The sequence below is a fragment of the Gymnogyps californianus genome, chromosome 8 (assembly GCF_018139145.2).
Source record: "Gymnogyps californianus isolate 813 chromosome 8, ASM1813914v2, whole genome shotgun sequence".
NCBI classification, from domain to species: domain Eukaryota; kingdom Metazoa; phylum Chordata; class Aves; order Accipitriformes; family Cathartidae; genus Gymnogyps; species Gymnogyps californianus.
Window position 1 is genome coordinate 18,524,914 of NC_059478.1, and position 27,579 is coordinate 18,552,492.

General features: G+C 37.3%; 1 protein-coding gene across 1 annotated transcript; it reads right to left on the reverse strand.

The window, feature by feature from the left end:
• ZNF326 (zinc finger protein 326) lies at positions 1 to 27,579 on the reverse strand. Its single transcript, XM_050900802.1, has 12 exons — positions 27,507 to 27,579; positions 26,936 to 27,010; positions 20,439 to 20,565; positions 17,948 to 18,353; positions 15,028 to 15,226; positions 12,591 to 12,596; positions 9,722 to 9,827; positions 8,541 to 8,688; positions 8,108 to 8,207; positions 6,623 to 6,753; positions 5,543 to 5,638; positions 1 to 436 (listed from the first exon to the last, which is right to left on the reverse strand). Exons 1-12 carry the CDS (start codon positions 27,520 to 27,522, stop codon positions 272 to 274), a joined length of 1,575 nt encoding a protein of 524 aa, XP_050756759.1. The 5' UTR covers positions 27,523 to 27,579; the 3' UTR covers positions 1 to 271.

Below are 27,579 nucleotides of genomic sequence, written 5' to 3' on the forward strand. Positions count from 1 at the left end.
GATGCTTAAAAAAATATACAACACAATGTTTTAATCAGCTTTAACAGTCAGTTTTCTATAAAAAGCTCAACTAAAATAGTCTTAATTTCATTTTAAACAAAATCAGAAACACAGAGGAATTATATAAACAAGTTCTCCACAGAATGGAATGCATGCATACGGTGGGGAATCTTCAACAACTTCATCTGAGACTATTAAAAAGTCTTAGCCACTTTAGAGCAGAAATAAAAAGCTGTTTTGCCCCCCCCAATATATTTTCATTGTCTTGCACTTAGTTATCTTCAGTGTGGTCTAAAGTGAAGTCAGTTTGTTCTTCAGTTTCTTCTTCCTCTTCTTCCTCCTCTTCTTCCTCCCCCTCAACTGGCTCATCAGCTTTATCCTCTTCTTCTGCCTGCTGCTCCTGAGCCTGATCGTTAATTTCAAAAGGATTTTCACCCTGAAGCAGAAGATTGAAAACAAACACTTTGATATTTATTTCAAACATAAAATAAAAAAAACGCTCATCATTTCAGTGAATGAAAAGGGCAGCCACTAAGAAATGCTATGGTATTTTATACAGCTTTTTAATAGGTGGTTTTTTGGGGTTTTTTTGCAAGAAAATCAAAACAGATTTGATTTAAAATTAGCAACACCTCATTTTCATGCACACTGGAAACTGGGATCGCAATAAACTGTTCTAATCAAAGTAGAAATGGCATTGAGAAAAACCAAAGTATGCTACACACAAACTGCAGTTTAACTTCAACATTCAGTAAATGAAAATTGCGTGCAAATTCAACATGTTTTTATTAAAAACTACAGCTGCTTCCTTTTTCTCCCCAATTAAAACCAAATCTGAACAGACGAGTTTCGTTCTACTTTTCCTTATTTACAGTCTTTATTCACTCTGAATAATTCTATCAAAAAGACAAACTTCAGTAAACAAAAAAGAAATCTAGAATTAATTACATTGACTAGCCTGAAATTCATTCCATTGCTGATCTAGAAAAATTATCAAGTAGATTTGTCAGACAGTATTTTAAATATGTTGGCATTCTAGTTTCACATTTTCTTGATTTCATACAATAATTCAGTACAAGATATACCTAGGCTTTCATTTGTTTCAGATACTTGAGAACTATGAACAATGAATAAACAATATAGACTAACAACATGAAGTATTAGGAGTTTCTTCGCTAAAGCTCCTTTCACATTCAAACATCTGACAGAGCAAGTCCGGTCTGAACATATGACACCAATCACTAACTACACTAGGATTAGGATTTCAAGAATATTATTTAAAAGATGATTCAAAAGAAAAATTGAGTACTATGCCCCTTGTCCTTTTTTGCTTAAATATTTTTACTTCAGTTACATTTTTCAGGTAGGGTCTTCCAGGTGGCCTACAAATCACTGAAAAATTAGAAAGCTATAAAAACATTTAGCAAATGCCACTAAATAAAAACTCGACTTCACTGTTATTCTAAAATCAAGAAAAATCATAAATTCAGGTTTAAAGAATAACCCAAAGAAAGCAGAATTCTTTGAAACCATGTTATTCCAAGTCCAAGGATAATTTTATGCACGCATTTTGTAATGGCCAGCCTACAGCACTTAGACGGTAACATCTGTTGAGCCCAATCAACTCATAGCCTAATCAAAGACATCGCTGCCACATATAAACCCCATGAATAAGGTAGTATCTTGAAGAAGTTTAAATACTATGTTTGGCTTTTTTAGAAGCAGATTCTCATAGGTAAGGGTCAAGTACATGGAAAGCTGGTATCGTAACTTATCTGAGCCCTATGAAAACAAGGAAACCCCACATCTCAGTTAGAACTCATGCCGCTTTTAGATGATCCACTATTACTGTCAAGCACCATGGGGCTACAGAACACCAAGGAGTGTTCGACCGAATAGGTAAGTGTCCAACATTGAAACACCAAAAATATTTATTAGCCCAGTAAACCGTTTCATAAAAAAAAACCATATGGAAGAGTGAGTGCCCAAACCAATTCAATTCCAACATCAATGGAAAGCATTGCGAAACAAAAAGACTGAGCATCCAAACCTTAATTCAATAGGGATTAGTACAACTCCCCAGAATTGTACTCATCTACCTCCCTTTTTGGACAGAAGTGCGAAAGACCTCCTGACTGCAAAGCTTCTAGTGCCGTTTTCCTTAGGTTCAGCCAAATATTTTCAATCACATTTGGGTACAGGAACAAGGATGTCCAAAGACAGAGAGAAATAAGCTAACTACTGAGCTGAGAATACTCCACCTGGTTAGCTTCAAATACACGCTCATCAGCAGACATCACAGAGGGAAGACACGTATATTAAGAGTTTCATATGGCCTAATAGAGAGCATTGTCTCCAAGCAAAAGAAAACAAAAGGTGGCCTTTCTCTGTAAATGATTCACAAGGATCTCAAAAGCCCTTTTATAGGTCTGATACAAAAGGAAAGATTAAAATCCTCTCATGTCTAGGCTAGGCATAATGATGAATTATAGCTAAAGAATGCACTTCTAAAAGGACTACTTCCACACTCCTGCAGACAACTTCTGACTGTCCCTGACTCTTGCGGACAAGCTACAGAAAATTGTTACACTTCATTCCTGTGGAGACAGTATGTCGCTTCTGGCTAACCTAGCAGAACTGGATTCAGCACACTACTTCTGGCTGAACAGATCTCTGTACAATAAAAAAAAAAGAGATAAGTTGCTTTCCCCAACTGTTTTTTCAGAGAAAAATGCACTTTTCAAGTTCTCAAACTAAGGAAAAAGTTACTGCCCTCAAGGGGAAGATCCTAACGACTGCACTCTTTTCCAGTGATGTAGCATCAGAGGCATCCAGCACAGCATGCAGAGCCAATTTTGATGCTAGTTGATTTTGACAGCCACACTGGTCCCATCTTCCCAGATGGCTTTAAAAAACAAAACAAAAAAAACCCAGAAAACAAGAACACAGGCACACCACTGAACTGCTGCAGAAAGACTTTATGATGCCTACAGAGCATAAAAACACAAGCAGATAAGTAGTTTATTCCCAAGAGATGCATTCTTTGGGTTCCTTGTCTCCAGAATATTTAAATTGCAGAGAAAGCTTAAGACTGTGAACTGGTATTTACAACCAAGGCTTCGGGATTCAAATGTCCCCAGAAACCACTCACTCTAGCTATTTATAACAGGTCTCTCAAACCTGACCCAAAGAGATACCAAAGTCTGCCTACCTAACTGGTAAACTTTAGAATGCCTTCACTAATACACATGATCAAACAGTCCTGGGATATAGTGATAGAAAATGTCAACCTCTATGATGCTTCTCTTGAGCAACATCCAAGCAGCTTTTAATCACATACATCATTCTACCTAGGAAGTTCTAAATGGTCCAAAATTAAGAGATAGTCATGACTTCATCAAGTGATAACTTTTTGCCTGAGAAACAAGATGGTCTTTTTTTCCTCCTTATTATAAAGTCACCAGCAGGTGGGTTGTGGTGGATTTCCCCCCTTCTTTACAATATGGATGTAGGAGAATAAGGAGAAATGAAGAACTTCAAGAAAGCATACAAAGAGTACATTGGAAGCATAAAAGGGTACCACACAAGACCAACACTGGGGAAACAGAGGGCTCTTTAGAAGCATGGCCAAGGTAAGAAACAACCCTTTCAAGGTTCTTTGATTAAAATACCTATGATGAAGATATCAAACAAGAGATTAAGAGGAAAGGTTCCTTGCATGCAAAGGACAAGATGCAAACAATATGCTGTTAATTTAAGCACTGAATTGGATTTTCAAATATAGGAATTGAAAAAAAAATCATGGAATAAGACAGTGTAAAAGATGGTCACCAGCACCATTGAGATCATAAAGAACACATGCAAGTTCTGACAACTGGAAACCTCAGTTCTGGTACAGTAGTTTTCTGGAAACTGAATGGAGAAGTTTCCAACAATGCAGACACCAGCTCCGAAGCAGCAGCACGGGGAACAGAAGCAGCATTTCATGACAGAAGACATGATACAGAAAATGACAGTCCTAGCAGCGGGGTCCAGCAGAAGATTGGAAGAACGGTACACATGACAGAGTTACTCTAATACTAATAGATCCAAGGAAGCTGCATCAGTAAATTAAGAAGGCCTTTAAAAAATGCTATTCTCCACCATTATGATTCTTGTTGCTCTCATCATCAGCTGTGGCACTAACAACTGCCCGGTGTTTCCCCAAGCCAGTCTGCCCTTCATCTCAAAGCAAGCTATTTTCAGCCATAACCAGGATTTCCTACTCTCCTGGAAGACTGCAGGCACCAAATGCATGCATCACATGCCCCGATTCTTCACATGCTGTATAATAAAACTGGACTCCTTCAGTCAGCAGTTGATGATACATTTGGATGAGAGGGATTTGCATAACCAGAAGCCAGATACATCTCACTGAACAGGTGCTGCTGAAAGTGTATTAAGTTCGATCCACCCCAGGAAATACCAGTGCTAGGCATTCTGAAAATGTCAGTGGTCTCCTTGGGAAGACAATCTTGCGAATTTTATCTTCCTCAGTTTTCCAACTACTGAATGGCAAATTTCCATTCCCCCTTTTACCAGTCCCCCACTAGGGGGCTGTACGGGACAACGCACAGGCACAGCAGGCCATAAGGAACACCAGAAGAGATGGCTGCAAATACATGCAGATATTCCCAGCTGTGGTATCTGGTCATTTGCTACCTTAACAGATACAGAATAGTTGTCTGAAACAGATTCACGTACCCAACCATACATAATTTTGCAGGACATGACTAATTTGACATTTTAAATCACAATTAACTTCTGTATTGGCTCATACCTTGTCATATTTCTGCACAACAGTATTGCTTTGTCTGAAAGAGTCCATTGTTTGGGCACAGGCAAAATTATAAACCAAGTAACTACCAGAAATAGCTAACAGTGGTACTACAGAAAAAGTCACTTCGCTGGCCCAGAAGGAAAAAACCCACATTTTGCTAAAATGAATTCACATATGTTTCTCAAGCCACATATCTGCAACATAGGCTGCCATGCCTTTTAAATTCTCTGATCACGACAACTACTACTGTAAGCTTTCATTTTTTGTATGCTGCCACGAATCCTAGAAATTCTATGGAATAAAAAGTAGGTGAGTAGTGTGTGCACTGTACTTTAGTACAAAGCCACATGCTGGAGCCTTTGCTTCTAAAGGTAAAGATTGACTCACCTGTAAAGTGTTTTGTGCTCTACAGTTAGTATTAGTTATAGACTTAAAGACATTGCTGATGCTTTCCTAAAGCTTGAATTTTTTTTTGTAAGAGCATCTAATTAAAAATTGACTAGATATACATATAAATGGTAAACCAAAAGTAATTTTTTCTGCAAATGAAGTTATCTGAGACAACGATCTGAGACTGGCAAAATATGTTAGAAGTATATTCAATCTGTGAGCTACCTAGAAGGCAGAAACAGAAGACAGAGCACTGAGGTTAAACTCCATCAGCATGGAGGAAACAGTTGTATAGCAAACATTACAGATTACTTTTTTCCATTTGCATCTTACCTTCACATACAGCTCGTATCGTGCCTTGACTATAGGATTATTCAAGATACTGGTGGCAGTAAGAACACTCTCCCTTTTTATTTGTTCTCTGTAGGCCTAGGAAACAAATTTTACAGTGAATAATTATCACACACCTATTACAATCGTCACACAAATTTGAATTCATGGTCAGTTTCCATAAGGAAAACAATTAACGTATTGCAGCATGAAATGCTCATTCTTAGCACTTAAGTCCAAACCACATAATAAGCTCAATTAAGTTTGGTAGTGTTTACAGTTTGTTGCTTCAGCTTGATCAAAAGATATATTCATGTCTTGCTTATATAATGAACTACAACCACGCACCTGTCTACAACCACAGTTACCTGTTCTCATCTACAGATAACATGCATGTTTTTCCATCACAGCCTAACATATTGTTGAAGATGTCCCTGCTCATTGCAGGGGGGTTGGACTAGATGACCTTTAAAGGTCCCTTCCAACCCAAAGCATTCTATGATTCTATGATGTTCCATAATCACAGAAGCTCATATATAAACAAACCATTACTTTGGCAATCTTGCTTACTATGACAACTGTGATTTTTTCCACTCACGCTACTCTTTCAACCCTTCTATAAGCCTTAAATGTGTATCATTATAAATTGTAACACGGACCAATACTTTACTACTGCTAATTCTAAACTGCTCTCACTTTTCTTCAAATTAAAAAGACACCAGGTCTGTTGTTATCTTGCTGGAAACATATGTATTACGTTTTGCAATTTGAATAACAAAATCTTTCCAACATTTAATGGCAGTAAAAAAAATTCCCATAAAATAAAAAAGTCATTCCTAGTAACCTCAGGACTTACTACTGTCAGCTATTAAGCACACCAACACTTCATTAACTGGGGGTTCTTAAGCGCTAGCTACTTCATGAAACATTATGTTTACAAAGTGTAACACGGACATTCTAGCTTTCTAGAGAACAATACCAACAAGAACTTAGAAATTACTTGCACCGAGTACCATAACACTTCTCACCTACTATTAGATTATGCTTGCTTTTTTTTTTTTTAAATAATATGTCATATCTTACTTGTTTTCCTTTTGTGTGATCAGGAGATTTTAAGTGCTGCTGAACAGAACTGTGTAATGCAGGAACATACACGCTGCAAGCACTGCAGTGAACAGTCTCAACTTTCATCATATGGTCATCAGCAGTAACCCCTGCCAAAGAAGATGCAACAAATCATTAACACAAAATATGTTATTCTAGGGAAGTAGAAGAGGGGATTGGTTGTTTATACCAAAAAATAAGAGCTCTCCGTTGTTAAACATGTCAAACTGAACCACAGGGGAACAGTCACTCAAATTCAGGCATCAAAATTAGGCTCTCTGAAGGCAATTTTGAAGGAGGAAGTTTTTCCACTTGGATACTCCAACTCCTCCTCTCCACAGACTATATATGAGACCCAGGCAATTATGTTTGCTGTCTGAAGTTGTGATATATGAACACCTACCTGCCTAAATAGAGGGAAATAAAAATTATACAACAAATTGAACTAATGCACAAAAATGCCGTCTATTTAGAACCAACAATAACTAATACCCTTAACACAGATTTTGATACAAGAAACAAAGCTCCACCAAAGCCGTTGGATTTACCCCTCATAAGAACAACTAATTTATTTCCTTGCCTCCCCTTACCACCAGGAAGAAGCACATGAATCCAATTCCTCTTGCAATTTTAAATATCAGCTTGCCAACAGAACATTCTGATCATAAAGGCAAAGAGGCCCTCCAGTACTTAAGGAAAGCACACAAAAAGAATTTGGGAGATTGTTAAGATATTGGCTATATCTGTTTTTAAGTAGCTTTTAGCATTTAAATTTGAATTAAGGTAATATTCAAATACAGTTATTGCCTAAAGTAAAGGTACTCAAAAGATGTCCCCTCTGGCTCTAGCACATATTTTGAAATCCCTCAAGCAAAGGATAAAGTGGAAGGATATGGCACAGCAAGGCAGGAACACACAAAATGCTCTAGAAAACTGCCTGTAGGGGAGCCAAGGGGAAAAAAAGTCAGGCCAAGATGCATCTTGGGTAGCCAAGGAAGTGCTCAAACTCCTCCTTTTGCCAGTGTCCCTCAAAACCACAGCAACTACCCCACTTACATTATCCAGATCCTTGCCACCATATTTGACCATTATCACCTTACTGCTTTATTACATACTCTCTTTCAATCTGTCTGCATTCACCTGTTGCCACTCCGCATGCATTATACTGAATAAGACTGTGGCAGAGCCCGCATAATTCTGTTTGTCAAGTACCTAGCACAATGTTATCTTACTTTCTGACAAGGCTACTTGGATAGCAAACATAAATAAGGTTTGCTATCTCCCACTGTGCTTACATTCCACATTATATCAGAAATGAAGCAAGGAATCCCAACCACGTACAGAAAAGGTATGAAAACTAATCATTTTAATCCAAACATTTTATCAAATTCGAAGAAGAATAAAAGGAGAAAAGGACAAGCAGAGCTCCACAGTATGCACTTTCACATAAAAAGCATTACTCACCTTCCATTATATCTTTTTCAGCAGCTTGAGCATTTTCTGTTTGGTTACTTGTCTGTTGCTTACGCATAGCTGTCTTCTTGAATTTGTTTACCATACACTCCTACAAAGAATCAGAAAAAAAAATTGTAACACTTTTGATGTACGATTGTTTATATTCCAATAGGAACCTATATTTAAAATGTTACTCAGAATAGCTCTGTAATAAATAGCAATTAATTGCTGTTACTTCTTAAAGGCACCACTTTTGATTGTAAAAGTAACACTATTTTACAGACTCTGAATTTGCTTCAACTTTTAGTAAAATGTGCTGTGCCAAAAGTCATCTGCAAAAGGAATAACGATGATAAATTAAGCATATTTTGAAGATAAATGGTAAATTGTAGCTACATTCTAATGTAAAAGTATTGTATAGATCAAAAAATAGTTGTCTTACATGAAGAAATTCCATCACTACTTTGTCAAATTTGGTTTGCTTCTGGATATGATCCAATGTTTCCTGGTGAGCTGCACTCTCCAGATGTGACTCAATTTCTTTTTCTTCAAATGTTCGAAATTTGCAAAATGAGCAAGTAAATGCCATTCTATCAAGAGAAATACATTAAATAATATCAGTATTAAAGAAACATTTTTCCCTCTCTCCTCAAAGCTATGAGGACTTGACAAACCTAATCAGAAAAGGAATGGGAAAAGCTTTCTTTAAAGAAGCCTAAGTGAAAAAAAAAAAAAAAATTCCAGTATTTTACCATGAGGAAGGGTAACTGCTACAAGAACCAAATATAAATCAGGCCAGTCTCAGAGCAATGAATTATCTATATAGAAGATGAAAACTGCTGAAATCAGAAGCTAGCCATTTAAAAGCCACATTCTTCTGTCAGTATATCTACAACAGCTCTCTAGTTTGTGTCACCTTTTGTAGTACTTCTCATAGTCGAGCCAGTCCACAATTTCATAACTACAAATAGTGAAAAGAATTCATTTAAAGCTCATTTTCCATACAAAAGCTATATAACCTTTATAAGGAAATATGGCCTTCTCAGTACAATGAGGAAAAGGCACTAATGCTACGATCATATACTGCACTGACACAGAACAGTTTTGCACAGTGCTGGCCATTAGCCTGCTTGGCTGTGGCAACACTAAGAAAAGCTACAGAACTATCTACTTATTTCTGCTACAAAATAGCTCACCATACATATAAAACCAGAATAAAGTCAATTTCTAACAGCTTATTAAGTCAGCATGAATATATTTAACTGAAATATATACTTCAAAAGCAGCACCATTCTAAGATGCTTCTCAGGTGTGCACTGATGCACTTGTGGGGGAAATTGTGTATTTTCTGATACAGCAGAGGTCCAGTGAAACATCCAGTTTCTAAGCCACAGGATTTGGGTCCTGGGTTTTGGTTTGTGGTTTTTTTGTTTGTTTGGGTTAGTTTTTTGGTTTTGTTTTGGGAGTGGGCAGTTTGGGGGGGTGGGGTTTTTTGCTCATTTCTTCGTTGCATTTTGTTTTCCTAAAATCAGTCCAAAGGGACTTTCAGGAAAGAAGACATTCTTACAGAAGGATAAAGGGGAAGAAAAACACTGCACACAAGACAGACGTTATAGCACAAACCTGTATCCATCACCGTATTTTTCACTGTTTTTTTCCCTTCTACGCCTTTGCTTCTCTCTTCTGGCCTCAATTCGCCGCTTTTCTTCTTCCTCACTTTTAACTTCTCCTTTGCCATCTTAACATACAATAGAGGAATTTTAAAATGTTACATTCCAAAAAAACCCAACCCAAAACACCACCCCAAAAAAACCGAAAACAAAAAAACAACAAAACCAGTAAAAGTATCTATCTTCCCTGTCTCCTCCACAAACACCCCAAAATGCAGAGAAAGATCCTATACCAAAGTGATTCTATGGCTTATTTAAATGCCATAGAATTTTTGCTTTGTTTTCCTCCTCTAAAGACAACCAATTTAAACATTTGCTTCCAACAATGCAAGCTTAGTAGTTAAGGGGTTACACTCTAGATGACACTCATAAAAGTAAGGAAACTCAGAGTTAAAGCAAACCCTACCCTGTTGTACCGAGTTATTAAAGGCCTCCTCAAGTAAGTGACCAGGAAGGGATACTGGGGGTGCATGGGGAGAAACACATTATTTAAAACGCTCCATGGTTTTAGAGCACCATTGCTACAATCCCCTTACATAAAAAGAAACTATCTAAAGCCATTCTTTTCTGCTGAGAAGGCAGTTTCCAAAACCAAAAGTTCTCATAAAGGAGACAAGGCTGTGTTTCATTAAGGTATGGGTACCCAACCTGAACTTCAACAACTTTATTATTTTTCCCCATTAGACTTTGCTTGATTTCACAGAAAAACGTTCCAAAGATTTTCAGCTGAAGAAATAAACCAGTGAAGGAAGAACCAGCTGGGGGTGGGGGGGAACCACCACACAACAAAAACCCAACTAAACCTGCAAAGAACTTCATTAAATTACCACCTGATATGTAAGCAAGAGTGCAAACAAATAAATTACTAGAAATTAGTTTTGTAACATTAAAGACTTCTAAGGACATTGAGTTTTTGCATAAGTGTACTTATGTTTGCCTTTCCTATGTCTGCTTTAAAAGCCTACGGACAATGGGAAACAATTAGGATATTATTCAGTGAGTAGTTTTAGAGCAGGAAAAAGAGGATCACTTAAGTTTTCTTTTGCAGTTCAACCTTAGCAGAGGTCAGCCTCCATGAAATCTGCCTCCATCCAAACAGCAACAGAAAGGAATGTACAGCAGCATAAAAAAAAAAAAAAAAAAGACTTGCAAAAAGCTCTGTGGCTCTAGAAGTGTCACTGAGTACTGAAAACATTTCCACCGACTAACAGCTTACACTTCATTCCTGATTCTTCATTTTGTAGCAAGGAGTTTCAAAAATTACTCTGATCTGGAGAGGAGAAAAACTCCTATCCAAAAGATTATTATTTTTTTTAATTCAATTTGAAAACAAAAAACAACCACTCACCCACAGAGGCAATTCCCATTACTAATCTCAGGATTTAAATTTCACTTAGTGCCTTACCACCAACCTTGGAAATGTGCAAAGGATCACTTGTTTTACTGCTGTAAAAATCACCTGGTACGACATTCTGTGGAGTGAAATGGCCTATATCTTACCCCTCAAGCTCACAAATCCAAGTGCCCGTCCCGTTACGAGCTGGGGAGTGGAAGCCTGAATCTACATATAAACTGGGACTCCCCACTGGGGCTCCCACTTTCCTTCAGTGCACTTATGCAAACTTTTAAAAATGAAAAAACCCACACAATTAAAAAATAAAAAAAGTTTACTACTATTTCAAGAAAAGAAACTCTAATCAGTCGGCTGCAAGTTTCCAGCACTCCTTACCATCAGATTAGACTACATACGCAACAGGGCGGCACACAAGGGAAAGGGGACTAAAAACAGTTTCAGCCTTAACACTGGGTTTCTTTGTGTATGTGTTTGAAATCACTACAGTTAATATACACTTTAACTGATTTTATTTGAACTAATAATTAACCTGTTTCATTAAGACTGCACATGAAATAGATACCATGCTCTTGAGAGCAGCTCTCCACTTTTATAGAAGTGACTCACCTAGGATTTAAGGGTGAGGTTGATCAGCTAGTGGGATAAATAATAGGATATGGGTGAGGAACCGGTGGGATAAACAACATTTAAGCAATGGAATAGCAGGAAGTATAGAAGACCATTTACATTAATTTCACAAAAATTAAAACAAGTCAAACAACAACAACATACAGAGATAATCAGAAAGCAGAAAGACAATAAACATGTAAAGAACAAAACAAGTGATGGAAGGATGTTACAAACAATCGTCTTCTCCATGGCCTAAATTTATAAACGCTTTAAAAAAAAAAAGAAAAGTCATACTACTCAATAACTATCAGAGGTCATACATACAGGCTTACTAAATCTATTCAAAGTCACACAAATACAATACCTACGATACCTTACCTGACAAAGCAAACTGACTTACCTCCAAAAGTCTGATATCCAAGATCATAAGCATCTCTTGTAAAGTCTTCATATATGACAACTGCACCACTTGTGTCAACTTCAATTTCCTAATAAAGTCAAATCCACAAATTTTGTAAGGAAAAAACCCCCAGCAAAACAATGCCATTCTAAATCCAGAAAAAGACAGTGCAAATTACTTTATTTCCAATAATCTGTTACTTGCTATTTTTATCAAATATGACAATTGAGTATCTAGTTAGACTCAGTGTACAAACACTTCAAGCTATGCATTTCTCCTTAATGCTTTGAAGTCCTTGTGAATTAGTTTCACAATCAAAATTCTGTCTTCTACACAAATATTCTGACTTCCAATTCAGACTTTTAAATACTTAGTTGAGAATATGTTAATACCTCCACTCAAAAAGAAGGAAAATATCATTCCAGTCTTTCAACATGGAAACAGGATATATATATACACGCTTAGCTTACTAATCACATTCTTACATACTGTTTTAACTGATCTTTCTGTAGGCAGGAACTAGTCTTTGTACCCGATGAGAGAACACCTGTTAACACTGGTTCTTTTTTTATTTACCCTCTCTCCTTGATGTGTCTTACGTCTTACCCATTCTTCCTCACTGCTGTTTAGTAATCTCCCTGTCATTTTGTACTTAATTTCTCAACCCACCCAAGCAGGTCACAGGTGTATGAATTCAAGCGGACTACCTATGACAACATGAGAAGTGTTCATATGACAGCCCTCTGTGCATTACAATAGGTAGGGTCTACAAATACACTTTAAAATTCATTTTCCAGGCTATCTGCATAAGCTATTCTTTCACTCGAAATCAGTAAGGATTTCAGACTGCCACCAAAATAAGACAGTTTTAGATAAAGTGAAGAAAAAAAATTAAGTTTAGGAAAACCAGTATAGTTAAGTGCTTAATTTTTGTAACTCTAGCTTAATAATTATTCCTCTTAAGGTATACTGTGCAAACTTCTGAAAGAATCACAAACATTTTCCAGTTCTGGGAATCTTTACCTCTATAGCAGAATCCTGGAAAGATGTCTTCATGTCTATAAACATAAAATGAGGAAGAAATAAATAATGCGGAAGTGCTGTCACTGTCAATTCTAAGGCAATAAGATATTTAGGAAAAAATTCAACTTGTTATCAGCTAGGACAGTCTACATCTATAATTTATCATATTTTTAGTAATAATACTAAATGTAAAATCAGTTATCCTTAGGAATATAAACTAAACAGTCTTCTAGAAGCAATCACCTATATCTAACTCCACAAAACAAGAAAGTCAAGACTGAAAGGACAATACAATTTTGAGACCTATTTTCATACATATATTGTACATCAATTGCATCCAATTTTCTGTTAGCTGTCACCCACTTTTTAGTTTTCAACTACATGATACTGCCTAGAGTGTATTTCAGTTCAAGTTTCAGAAAATTGTGTTAAGCCACCCAACAGTTTCTTCCCCCCAATCTCAGAGCCACAGCACAGGTTGATTAAAAGTGCATTCTAGTAGGCGCTATCTACTCCAATCCTTAAAGTAACTTAAATATTACGTAGTACATTGGCCCCTGGATTGTGGAAATCAGTGAGGAGGAAGAGATAATAAATTAGAAGTGCTCTGTCTGAAGGTAATTTAGAAAAAGAGAACCTACAAAAGTACGGGAAGAAGAGCTAAGAGGGAGACCTTTGAGATGCAAGTCTTTGATACACCTGGATGTATATTTTACAGACCCATTTCATCACAACAAAGCTGGTGAGTCCAGCAATAACATTCCCTACATAAAAGGCAGAAGAACATGTTCTATACACCCAGTGCCTGAAATTTTTACAGTACTCTTGAAGTTAAAGGGAACAGCTTTGTAACACACAGTAGTTTAACTAGAATTACAAAATCAAAAATAAAAATTTTCGTATGGAAGTTTCTGCCAAGTCTGTGCATTTACCTTGCAAGCATTACGCTAAAGTAATTTTAAACATATTTCAGGTGTGATTTGAAACCAAACTATATAAACCACTGCAGATTCAAATTAGTGAGGAAATTACAAGCACAAAAAACTAAAATGACTGCTGTACATGCTGTTCATAATATTTAATACTCAAGTTTACATTCCCTCAAAGCATGTAATTTATTCAAACCTCATTAGTGATTTTTTTCTCCAGCTTTGCCTGCAATATCAAAATTATTAGAGTTGTAGGACATCTTTAGGGAAGCTAAACAAACCAAGCGCCACTAATACTTTGCAATTTATGTTTCCAGTTTATCATATTTCCAGTTCTTCTCTTCATTACGGCATTTCATTTACAAGAAGGAGCAATCTCTCTCTGCCTTTCATAAATTATTCTGTAACAGTTTTCACTGTTTTCTCAGTTTGCCTCCCTTTCCCTCTCCTCTTCACCCACACCTTATGCCTTTATTTTAGCTGCATTGCAGTTGATGTACTACTCCTTATATCCATCAAAGTATTTGGACAGCAGGGCCCAGGCTTGTGCAAGGGCACATTTTAAGTTTGGGTAGCAGTGCCCAGGCTCATGCAAGGGCACATTTTAATATTCGTCAGGCATTGTCACTTACGGCAACCTGAGATCTGAAATTATTTTCAGTGGTGAAAATTTGCCTCCAGGAAGTATCATTATAAACTCTGAATGAAAGAGTCTTCAGCAGTACATATTTAAACACATCAAAATATTCAATTTCATTCAGCAAATTATCTTTGCAGTAGAAGAGTAAATTCATAAAATCTGTTGCAGATTACTTCAAAGGCAGAAAATGAAGAATTACAAAACAGCACATACAGCCCTCTTTCTGAATATTAAAACTAAATAATTCCTAATGAATAAAAAAATCACTAATTTTAACTTAAGAATTTTGGCACTTATTACTTACTAGGTGATTTCTTCTGGCTCAGCTTCAAAATAGGTTTTGTCATTTTCGGTTTCTTGATATATGTCCCACCAGGTTTGTTATATGGCTGTGGTATCATTTTTCTTTTTATTCCTCTTGCAGCAACTGCTGCAGGACTGGGTTTGTTATGATAGTCAACAACAATTCCAGGTCTGTGCATTCCTCCAAAGTCTCCCATATGCTGAAAATTTGTGAAATCAAGAGAAAGGTATTAGTATATGAAATCAATAGAAATAAAACAACTTGGTACAATAAAACTGTGAACTAAGTAAAATCTGCGTTCTAGAGCAAAATGCAGGGGAAATTTAAGATCCAGATTTGATGTCGTGTTGTGCAATGGCTTTGTGGGTGTTTGTCCAGTAGAATGAATACATATGTATAAACTGTGTTTCTGCTTATTCAGAACCATTGTCCAGACAATGAACATGTCTATCAGAGTTCGTATCTCAGCCTTGAGATATGAGAGCCTATCTTGGCTCCTCTCTTCAGATTCTCTAGATGATGAATGACTTCTCCCTTGGGGAAAAAACAGAGCTAACCAACCCAGTTTTCGACACTTTAGTCAGCAGCCATTTAAAAAAAAAAAAAAAAAAAAAAAAAAAGCTTCTTTATTCCAAATGATTAGCAGTGATTTGAAAACTGAGTAAAAAGGTTGTCCAGTGTGGAACAGTGATTAATTGAAGGAAGCTCATTCTTTCTTTTACTTATCTTTCCACTGAATTCAATAAATTCAGAATTTAAAAGCTGGGCCTGGAGGGAGCAATACAAAAACATAGCAGCAATAGAAATGAAAATTCAGTTGAAAGACTAAACCTTTCTATTATTTCTAAAGTGCTGTAGTCATTTGTGGACACTTCTTTATGAAAGTTACCTCTCTGAAGGCATGGAATAAATGAGTAATCTGAAGAGGGAGAATTTAGGTAGCTGCAATATTTTCAAAAGCACTAACATACTTCTTAATATGAACTCAATTATATGAATTTATATATCTCTCAGAAGAGAGCCCACTGACTGGATGGGTGACTTGGATAAGCAGAAATATATGTATTGCCATGAGAAGAGAATTAGTATTAGACTATCAAAGTTAAAGGAACATAAAAATAACTTCAACATACTTTGTGAAAAGTAAGATTTTTTTAACAAATTTTAAATGTCAGACAGAATGTACCAAAACAGGCACTTTTCTTAATCAGAAGTCCATGCACAAGATCTCCATGTTAATTTACTTAGTTGAGATAGTTACAGAACTACCTAGCATGTACATTTACACTGTACACATATAAATTTGACATGAAATATGCACTTGGATAATTTCAAGTAGTTTTTTTTCAGTCTCTCTATTAAAGGTGCAATGCATTTTACATATGGTAAGTAGTTTAGCCTTTACATTCTCCTTTATTACATAAAAGACTAAAAAGATAAATTTCAAAAGCAAAACAAAAAAGAAATAAGGCTACTTGGTTGTAACTCTGCACAAAACTTTCAGATCTAAATGAGTTCTGAAAGGATGGCATCCAAGCTTAAGAACCTAACGCTTTCAGCTTCACAAGCAGAGAAACATAAAGATTAGAATCTATTTCTCATACCATGCTACATGCTAGCTAGCAGCCATGTGCAAATCTGAGCTAAAATTTGAATATTGCAACTATAGTACTCAAGAATGCTGCGAAGTAGACTTTCTGGAACAAAACCACCACACAACTAGGCATTTAAAAGACCCAGTAAAAAATATAATCTTCCTCTACACTTCAAGCTACAAACAAGTTATATGGTTTAATATTAAAGAATTGCTTCCCAAAGAAATATGGCACGCTTAAGAATTTTAAAAGATAAGTTACACCTAGACGCACAGGCAGAAAAGTGTTCACTGAACCCTTCGTGCTTAAAAAAACATAATCAGAATTGGGATTATAAAACCAAGATAAAGGGACACCATCAACTTAAAGTTCATACTTCTGCCAGGACTTTTTTTTATTCTCTTCTGTTGTATTTTTTTTTCCCCTAGCTCATTTAACATCAAGCATTACTTCCCCAAACTGTGATCCACTATTTTGTGTACAGTTAATCTTGCTGTTTCTTGGACATACAGTTTTTGTATCCTACACTGGAAAGGAATCCACTGAAAAGGAGTTAGAACATAAGTCTTCAAAACAAAATGAATACAAGTAACAGGACTAGGCACACTATCTGGAAATTAATCTCAATTCTGTTGATTGGACCTGAAAGGACCTGAATTCAAGTTGATGATGCCCCTTTAACCATGCTTTAATTTTGAAAAAGAATCACTGTAAGTGCTAACCACCCACCTTTGCCATTTCCTCCCCATCACCCTTCCAATACACAAGTCAGAGTAAGAATTAAGTTTAAAAGAAGACTTGATGTTTGACAAAGCATGTGTTCAACATATTAAAGAATTAGCTGAACTTTTACCTTTACAGGAAACAAAACCTACTCTAGCATTCACAACCTGCGTTTTATTTTTTGCTTATACATTGCACCTTTAACCTACTCAAAACTTCAAAAGACTTTGAATTGAACTTTTACAATATTCAAGAATTTCCCCACCAGCAGCAAAGACGCTAGTGTTTACAAGGAAAAATGCAAGTCCTTTTAATCCCTTTTAGACCAAACCTATTACTTTTATCTTCACCTTTCAAACAAAAGGAGAGATTTAACAAACCTTATCAACTAGTCTTCTATTACTCATTACTTTCAACAGAAAGAGGGACTGGGTTCTACTTGAAGACAGCTTCAAGGGGGTAAACAACATTGTCAACCATGATAGTTTGCTTGGACAAAAAACCCACACTGTACTGAACAGTGCATTCATTTTAAAGCAGTGGTCTTGAAAGGGTTTAAAAGAGTGTCTAGTGAAAAGAATCTGAAAAGATTCTGTACTTACTCCTCGGCCTCGGCCTCTGCCTGTTGATGGTCCTCCAAAAGCATCATAGTTTCTGCTTCCAAATCCACTTTCAGGATAAGCAGGCGTTCCTCTCCCCCGAGAGCCTACAGGTGCAGGCTTCATATGGGGTGAAGAAAAACTGCTGTAGGAAGAGTAACTCTCTCTTCCTCTGTCCTCCATAAACCCAGGCCTCAATTTTGAACGGGAGTAAGGTGCTTCCCAGCTAGACCCGCCCTGGTTTCTACCTCCGAAAGAGTCAAGGCTATTCCGGTAGGAGTTGTCAAATCGACCACCATAACTACCTCCGAAGCGGCTTTGTTCGGGTTCATTATAACCATAGCCAGATCTGTACAGATCTCGCCCACCCAGAGAAGACCCGGAGTCGTAAGACTCATAAGGTCCAAACCTGGAAAAGTTGCACAGTGAGGAGAAAAAAAAGTAAGCTTACTAATGTTATACATTTCAAAAGACAAGTTATCAGTTGACATTTATCAACTAAAATCAATTTATTACTATACTGGTCCGTACAGTTGTGTTATTGTTTAATCTTGATTAGGGCTGGGCAAATCACACTATGACCAGATAGAAAGCTATCTGAGCCATTTTTGCTACAAACAATTCTAAAGTTCAGTATGCCTGAACTTTGCTTACTTAAAATTTTCAGCAACATTTATTTACTAAAACATTATTAGAGCCCAGCCCTAGTCTCACGAAAATAATCACCTGCAGACATTCATAGGCTAGTCAAACTCTCCTTTCTTCAAAATCATGCCCTCATATTCTAACAGTTAAACAGCAGTTAAAAGGCGGCTTAGTTCTGAACTGAGAAAAAAAAAAATCTCTTTTTTTTTTAGTGGTACAGTTATGAATCTTAAACACCCCACAGTTCTAGTTTTAAAGGAAAAATACACATGCTCTTCCATTCATATTTGTACTTTTTGGAAATTTTCTTCCCTGTAAAATTCAGTCTCTGAATCAAAGAGTTCATGATCTTCAGTGTATCCATCTTTCACTTGCAGACCATTAAGTCTAGCAACTCAGGATTTTGAAAGTCTACCCAATGCATGCACAGTGGACAGGAAAACAGTCCTTGGAATTTCAGAGTAGGGTAACAAGGAGCTGAAATCTTTATGGTTATTTACCAAGAGTTTGCTTTGCCTGGCGAGGGGCGGGGAGGGGGGTGGTCAGGCTAGACATCATCAATATTTGTAACCACTTGGAAGGGAAACACATTAGTGTCCCTACAGGGTTATAATAGGGTGATTCAGCAGGAGCTGGGAAAGACAACCCCTTGACTGATAAAATATAAACTAGAAGAGACTCAAATTACTAACTGTATCTACAGTAAACTGAATGCCTTCATTTTAAAATATGTTAGTCTCAGAAGACCCAAAGCTACACAGAAAATGACACTATCTACAGAAAGAACCCATGCACAATATTAACGTTACATGGCAAGAGACATTTCGGTGTTCAAGTAGTCATTCAACCTCAATCATATGCAGATTACTATATGGTAGGTACAGCTCATTCCTGAATCTCTGCTCAGACTTTTAAGTCAATCTTAATGTTCATCATTAAACAAATTATACTTAACTAAAATGTTTAACAGAACCGTGCAGCAAAACACAACACTTCTCCAGCCTCCCTGCTTAGTACTGTCCTTGCCCAGTGGCACCACAGTGACTACAGACAAGAATCATACAGTAGTCTGGCTACAGCCAGACAAGAATTCAAGGGCGCACACAAGAAAACCATCAGATTATCTAAGTTTTCTTCCCATTTTATTTCCTCCAAGATAGAATCACTACTCTGAAAAGCATGCTTCTTTGAATACAGTATTAAGACCTAAACCAAATCAGCTGCTCCCTACTGTTTTTATCTGAAAGGGCAACAGTAATAGTATCCTAGCATTAAATACGCGACTTTAAGACCACTGCATCAGAATTTTTATTTTTAGACCAATCCATCTTACAAAGCAGCCCAGAACATGCACACAGTTTTGAGTGTAATCAGTACCTGCCAATGAAATAATCTGGACATGACTTTCAGATTCAATACCAAGATCATTTGAGCACTGCACATTCAAACCAAAGAACACATACCCTAAATGTTCCTTGAAAACGGAATGTTGATAGATTCAGTCTAAGGCACTAAACCAGTTAGGTCTAGTCTGCTATGTCAGAAATGGTATGTCAGGCCAATCAGCTACAAATTGCTAGCCATTAATGAAAAATAAAACTTTTTCCATTTTCATTCAAAGACGCATTGTTTCAATGTCAAACTTTTCCACAAAAATGCTGATTATTACAACAGTCTAGCTCTTACAGTTTAGTATTTGCCAGTATTTATCAAACATGAAGACTCAGAATGAAAGTGTTCATACAAAATCGTAACAACATGCCTCAGGAACACTTAAGTTAGAAGACAGAATAATTTAAACTTAAATTGGATTTGATCAATTCTTGGGACAACTGAAGGATTATTTTACCTGTTACCACCACCACCACCTCCTCCGCCTCCACCTCCATGACTCTCCATCCCATAGGATTGGTTAAGGTAAGAGTCCATGGATCGTGGGCCACCATAGCCTCCATGCCCGTAATCACGGTCCATGTCTAAAAAAAGAGCAGAAAAATGTTTATAAAGAAAGCAAGCAAGAAGTCTTATTAAGTAATTTAGTTTAAATTCTTAAGTAAAAGGTTTACTCTTTGCCACAGTACTTACAAACAAAATACAAAACTGCCAGTTGCAAACCAATTTTGACACTGTGCTTAGGGAAGCCATGTGTCTTTGTCATCATCTGAGCACCTCTTAACTGAAATAAAGTTCATGTTTTTTCCCATTAGTGGATACTCGGGATTATTGTTCTGTCAGCTGGAATTCGGACGCAAGTTAAATTAAGAGAATTAAATGAAGAAGCCCAATGTAGAATATGTCAGAAGTTAGTGGAGAATTAAGACCACTTCCCACCCTTTAATAATACACACAGCTCACAGGCATCTGCTTTCTCTATCCAACACCACAAGAAACCTTCACTCACATTGACAGAGACCCTGGGTCAAGGTTACAAGCTGTCATGCTGCAGTGCAGACTCTGTATATAGGCTACAGTCAAAGTAATTTTCTCCTGTCTCGCACAAACAAAAATCCACCCAAATCAGCACTGAGTTGCAGTTCACTAACTGCACTAAGATGCTGGTATTTCATAGCTGAACCGATGTCACTTCATGACATCTTTATATCTTGTAATGAAGTCTGGCAAAAGAACCAACTTCTTCCTCAACACTGGAAGTCATATGTAAGAGTTCTGGTTAAATAACCACTCATAAATTCAAAGCACTAAAACAGTGTGGTACATCTGCGTAACAAGCATGATCCACTGTCTTCCTGTAACATAAAAAATTTGGACTTCAGTGACATTCTAGTGACCAAAACTGCTTCCCGGTACCAACCAACGCTAACTTCTGGGTAATACAAAAAAGCCTGGCAAGTCAAGCCTCACAGAAAAGGTAACGCAGACAAGGGAAACACAGTGAACACAGGAAGGATAAAAATAAAACCACACAAAGACTTGTCCACTCTGACAAGAGAGAGTATTTTGTACATTTCAAAATCTCCAAGTGTAAACCATTGACTTTTCCAGAACATAAGAGGACAATAAACTCACTTGAAGTCATAAGAAATTTTCCTGTTTAAAGAAGCATAGTAATTCTCTGGGCATATCATTTCACGAAAATAACTGTAGTGATGAAAATAAGTATATATACTATTTCCTGTTTGTACCTGCTTCTTGTTAGCACCAGGCAGCCATTGTAATTTACTTTCTTACATCTGTCAACAAGAATTCTGCAAATGGTATTGAGCTGATTGTATCACTTTCACACAGATGTTCTTAGCATGCCGGAATAGAGACTCCAACAAATGAAGATCTCCTGCTGATTTTTTTTCTTCTAATGATTATAGGTACTTTCTAAAAAATTAGATGATACTTCTGAAACAAAAAAAAAATCTTTGAACATGGAAGTCACACTGCACCTTTCTATATTCCGAACATACAATAAAGATTCTGCAGCATAGTACAAAAAAAGCTTTTCAAAATACTAATCATGTAGCACCACACAGCATCAACTTAAACTGCAAAAAGTTACTCTTTAAAGAAATGGCTGAGCCTTCTAATAGAAGCATCTAATATTCCTCTCTCGTGTGACTGAATGATCTACCACCTAATCCAGTGGAATACCCTTCAAGACTGCCTACATAAAGATGCAGGCCAGTAAAAAGAGTAAGGTAGTCAATAAAATAAATTCCTTTTCACGGAAATTAAAGTTTGACCATGGGATCATCTATCTCAGATCCAAGGTTTTTGGTTTTGTTTTGGTTTTTTTGGTTGGTTGGTTTTGGGTTTTTTTTTTGTTTTTTGGTGTTTTGTTTTGGTTGGTGGGGGGGGTTTTTGGGGTTTTGTTTGGTTTTTTTTTTTTTTTTTTTTTTACATACAGTATATCTAATCAAAAGACACTGACATTCTGAAAACCAAAATATCTGACCTGAAAGCACCCAATAATTTACCTTAGTTTCACCTACTCCCTATTATCTGTAGACCCTGAGATGGCACAGAAATAATTAGGCTAAGAGTTGAAGAGCTGAATCGAATCATTCAACAAGGAAGAACACAACATACTGACAAGATCCCTGCCACTGCAATCCAATTCTACTACAGTGTAGGAAGTAGTGACCAGTGTTGTCCATACGCCAGAAGTTCGCTAGTGGGAAAAACAAAAAAAAATTCACACATAAAAGAACTCTTCCAAAAAATGCTTTGAAGCATAGTTTTGAAATAAATTTTTAGTCTAAAATTTTTAGCATGAAAGCAAATACTAAAATACGTTTTACAATCACAGGATAACTTCTGACATCCACTTTTGCTCAAGACTCTCCTTACTCATCCACAGTTCATGTTATTTAACATCAGCAGTCTTGCTGTAGAGCTATGCCAGTCCCTAAATCCTCAAATCACTGCATTTAGGACATCATCAGCTCCTCTCTAACAGTGAACAACTTACTCATCCTTTCCAGACTTACTGCACTGCATTTACCTACACTATAATACACTCACATTTGAAAAGGTTTAACAGGGGATACAAAAGGTACAAAGAAATGAAGAGGGATGATCACTTGCATGATTTTCTACTACAAGAAACTAGAAGTAGCAAATGAAACTTAAAAATAACAAGCTAAAAAATTAATTGGATCCTTTTTCACCAAACAGATACTTAAGTCCTGGAACTGCTCTGTGACAAGAAGTTACTGAAAACTTACATGGATTTAAGAAAGAAATTGGATAAATCCACCGACAAGAAATTCAAAGGATGTCAAACATAAAGACTATGTCTCTGGTTCAGAAAGTCCCCAAGCTACAAATCAGAGAAGGCATATAAATATACCAAAGGAGTACTTGTATTATTCCTTCCAAATCTCCAGTGACATACAGGATATTGGTGAGGTAGGACAGACACACCTTTGACCCAATCTAACGAAGGTGATCTTATAATCTCCTTCCGACTATTTCATTAACTGTTCCGGATTGCTGAGCAGTTAACCTATCACTCCAGCCACTGGCCTCCTGGTTCAGTCATTTTGTCAGCTGCAAACTTTACCAAAGATTTATAGATTTTATAATTCATGCCCAGAGCTTGACAAAGATACTGCATTCAAATTAAGAAGTGCAGTATTTCTTCAGGCATTAAGCTTTTCTTTACTCTGAAGTCTGTTCTCCAGATAGGCTTTATCCTAAAAAGGGTGAAAACGTACAAGACAACAGTGAATATTCATTTAGGTGAACCAAAAATAAAAGGATTTCAGTTTTTGAATGTAGTACCTGAATAATAATCACTTGTACAGCTTTAATTATTACAATCTCAAGGTAAATAGCTTATTAGTTGACAAACCTCACAACCACAGACATCAAAATCCATTCGCACTGGCCTCTTTCACACTTTTGATTCTTATTCTACTGACTAAAGCAAGACAGATGGACACAGAGCATTAAAAAAAGCTGTATCTGCACAGAACAATTTCCTCTGCCTGTAGCCTGCTCCCCGTTTACCGTTACGTTAGCTCTGGCTGTCACCACCAATGGAGATACACAGAAGTTGCCTGTCTGTGCAAACTATTCAGACTAAATGTGAAATCGTTTCACACGCTAAGAGAACACGTGCTTAAGCACTAGAGAAAAACCACCAGGAATTGTATTGCAGTGCCTCAAACTGAAAACTCAAAAGTGTAGTACTTCATTTAAGTTTAAACAGTAACTGTTTATCAAAGAAAACTTTGAAGAAATATTATATCTGTGTATCCATGTATACCAGAGAATGAAAAAGAGTAGGAAAAAAAAAAAAGAAGTGGTTCATATTTGCTCCTAAAGTTTAAAAATAAAAGAGTAAATTTCTGAACTGATGAAGGCATTGACAAAGTATCTGAAACAAAGAGTTTGTTGAAGGAATAAATCAGGTTTTGGTATCTGCAGCATAAACACAGTGTGGATGAATGAGCTGTTGAACTAAAGTAGAGAAATAGAATTGCAAAGAACAATCCCACTTTTAATTTCTAGGGGTAGGGGAGAGGGGAGAAGAGTTATGTCAAAGGGGGAAAAAAAAAATACTACCTCTAAAAAGAACGGGACACTAAAAGACAAGTTAAATTTACAAATTAAAATGTTAGTGTATATGTATTCCTTCAGATTTAAAAAAAAAAAAGCCATATCTGGTGGAGAGATCATTCAAAATAGCCGCAAAATAAATCTCAATAGCCAGCAAAGAAAAATCAAATTTTCCTTAGGAAAAGAACTAGGAAGTTAAACATGTAGTAGATAAGACTCAGAATCCCTTGGTACAAAGGGCTCCATTTAAAAGAAAAAGCTTAAGATCAGAGACCATTGAAATCATTCACAGCACAAAGAAACAAAATCATTTTCAATACTGTTCTCCATGTGGAGCATATGAAAAGGCTAGGAAGATGAGAAAGCAGAAAGATCTTGCAGTAATAAATAATAAATGAAAAAATAAACTTCAGTAAAATAAAAATAACCTTTAAACAGTAAGAAAACAGAAGTACTGGCTTGAAACTAGCTAAATTTCCCTATATTTTAAATTCATAATCCACAATAACTAGTACAAGCTTAAGGATCCATTGCGTAACAGTAAGCAACATTTTTTCCAGGCACATTACATTTTTCATAATACCATGCCTGCTTTAAGATCACAACCTTGTCATCAGATACAGAAGTTTTAACACATCATTGAGTCCCATGCAAAACAAGAAACCAATCCAACAATGTAGACAAATTTTAGAAATAGCAGCAAAAGCCATTTCCCCTTCCAGATTAAAAGGACAATAGTTACAGTAATCAAAATATTAACATGAATAGTTAATAATATTTCTGTTAATAATATTAACAGACTTTATTCTACACGTCATCTCTCTCTCAAACCAAGTCATCAGCAAGCGACAACGGTGGAATGAGCCATCAGCCACCCAATGAAAAGTGCTTCACATTGGCTAAAAGTTTCCAACAGGAAGAACCTTGTCAAGAACTCAAATGAAAACTGGGCAAAGATGAAAACTCTCAATATCCATCCTCTATTGCCATCTGCTGGACCCCTACAAAATAGCCTTTAGCCCACTGTACAGAATCGGGGTAAGACAAAGCTTTATGCATGCCTTACTAATGTACATAAAATGCATAAACATTAATGTTAAATGTTTCAAGCTGCATACATCATAATTAAACTTGTTTAATAATTATGAATAATAGGAAGCTTAATTATCACAATGAAAACTATTATTACAGAGGTACATGAAAGGAACAATCTAATTGTACAACATACATTTGATTGGTTAGTTCCCACAGGATGAGCCTGGATTCACTTTAATACTACTGTCATCAGATCTCAGAAAAGCAGGTTCAGGTTAATAGCTACAGTGAATATTTCAATAAGATACTTAAACTGCCACTTAAGAAGAACCTCTTCTACTAAAAATCTAAAGGACATTTAATTAGGAATCAATACAGAAGATTAAAAAACAGGGCCATAGCTTTAACTTATTTATTTTACTATGAAGAAAGATAAATGCAAAATAGTATCATTGGCAAAAAAGCTAAGACTCAAGGAATGTATCATAAAAATGATCATACTGCAATCACAGATGCATACGTAATCCAACATGTTATTTCCGTATAACAGCCAGCAAGACAGTATCAAGAGATCCAACAGCAAACACTTATTTGATGATATCCGTAAGTGAAACTTGGGCAGTTTATGGTAAAGTTTTTACATTAACATCCTTTTAGTACTTGCTTGCATGCTGGCAAGAAATTTCAGATAATTTCTTGAGTCTTACTAAACTCATAACCTTAATCATCTTACAAAAATATGGGCATTCCTTTTTGTTGTATCTATGTGGTATTTTTGATAGTGTAAAAACAAGAGTTAGCTTTTGCTGTATCACATTTGCTTTATATGCTTTCTATATTCCTTCCCAAACTGTTAGTTAAAGTAAACTTAAAAAAACCAAAAACCAAAAAAACCCCAAGCAGTTCCAGGTTCTGTTTTTTCCATGTCTGTATAAAAGGGGGAAACATCCTCTTTCTTTTCAACAGAAGTAGTAAGAATCAAATACAGTAGTCCATAAGAAAACAAAATACTGATTTATGCAAAAAGCATCATCATAAGAAAAACCTGTATTCCCCCCCCCCATCCCCACTCCTTGATCTCACAATTTTGATTTGGAACGTGCAGGAGTTCATGTTGACATGCCCAAGATGAAAATCAAGTCTCACTCCCAGCCAGTTATAACTCCTCCAGAAAACAACATGTGCAGTCAAACCATGTTACGTACTTTTAATAACCCGTTTGTTTTTTTGTTTTTGTCAACACTGACTGTTCAGCCCCAACGCTTTTTACAGGTTAGACGTATTTATAGCTCATACCTGAGACTGACCCACTGGGCATGTTCACACCACAATGCATGGGGGTATCTGGGAATCTCCAATCTCTGTCTTCAGCTGGAGAGGATGGGTCAGTGAGAATGACTTAGTGCTTAGCAAGAGCTGGAGGGGAGAGACAGGGAGCCGCAACAAGAGGCGGCTCTCTCTCCTGTCGGATCTCCAGTCTCCTGACACGACCCCCTCACGGAGCTCGCCCCGAGCTCCCCCCGTCTCTGCCCGCGCCGCCCCCGCCCGCCGCCTCCCCCTCGCCCCCCGCTCGCCCCGCGCCCCAGGGCGCCTCGCCCCGCGGAGGGCCGCCCCCGCCCGCGCCGCCCGCCCGCCCGCGCCGCCCCCCGGGAGGGCCCTCCTCCCGCGCAGCCCTCCCGCCGCCGGCCGCCGCCGCAGCTCCCCCGACCCGGAGGGGCGGCGAGAAGGAGGACGAAGAGGTGGATGAGGGGGACTCCGTCCTGCGCGGAACAAAGCGGCCGCTGCCATTTTGAGACGCGGCCGGGCCCCGCGGCGGCAGCGGTGGCGGCGGCCGGGCCCTACCCTTGCTCTGGGGGTGCGCCCTCACCTTCCCCGTAGTCCATGGCGGCGGCGGCGGCGGGCCTTGCTCCCCTGGACGGCTGACGGCCGCGGCAACCCTG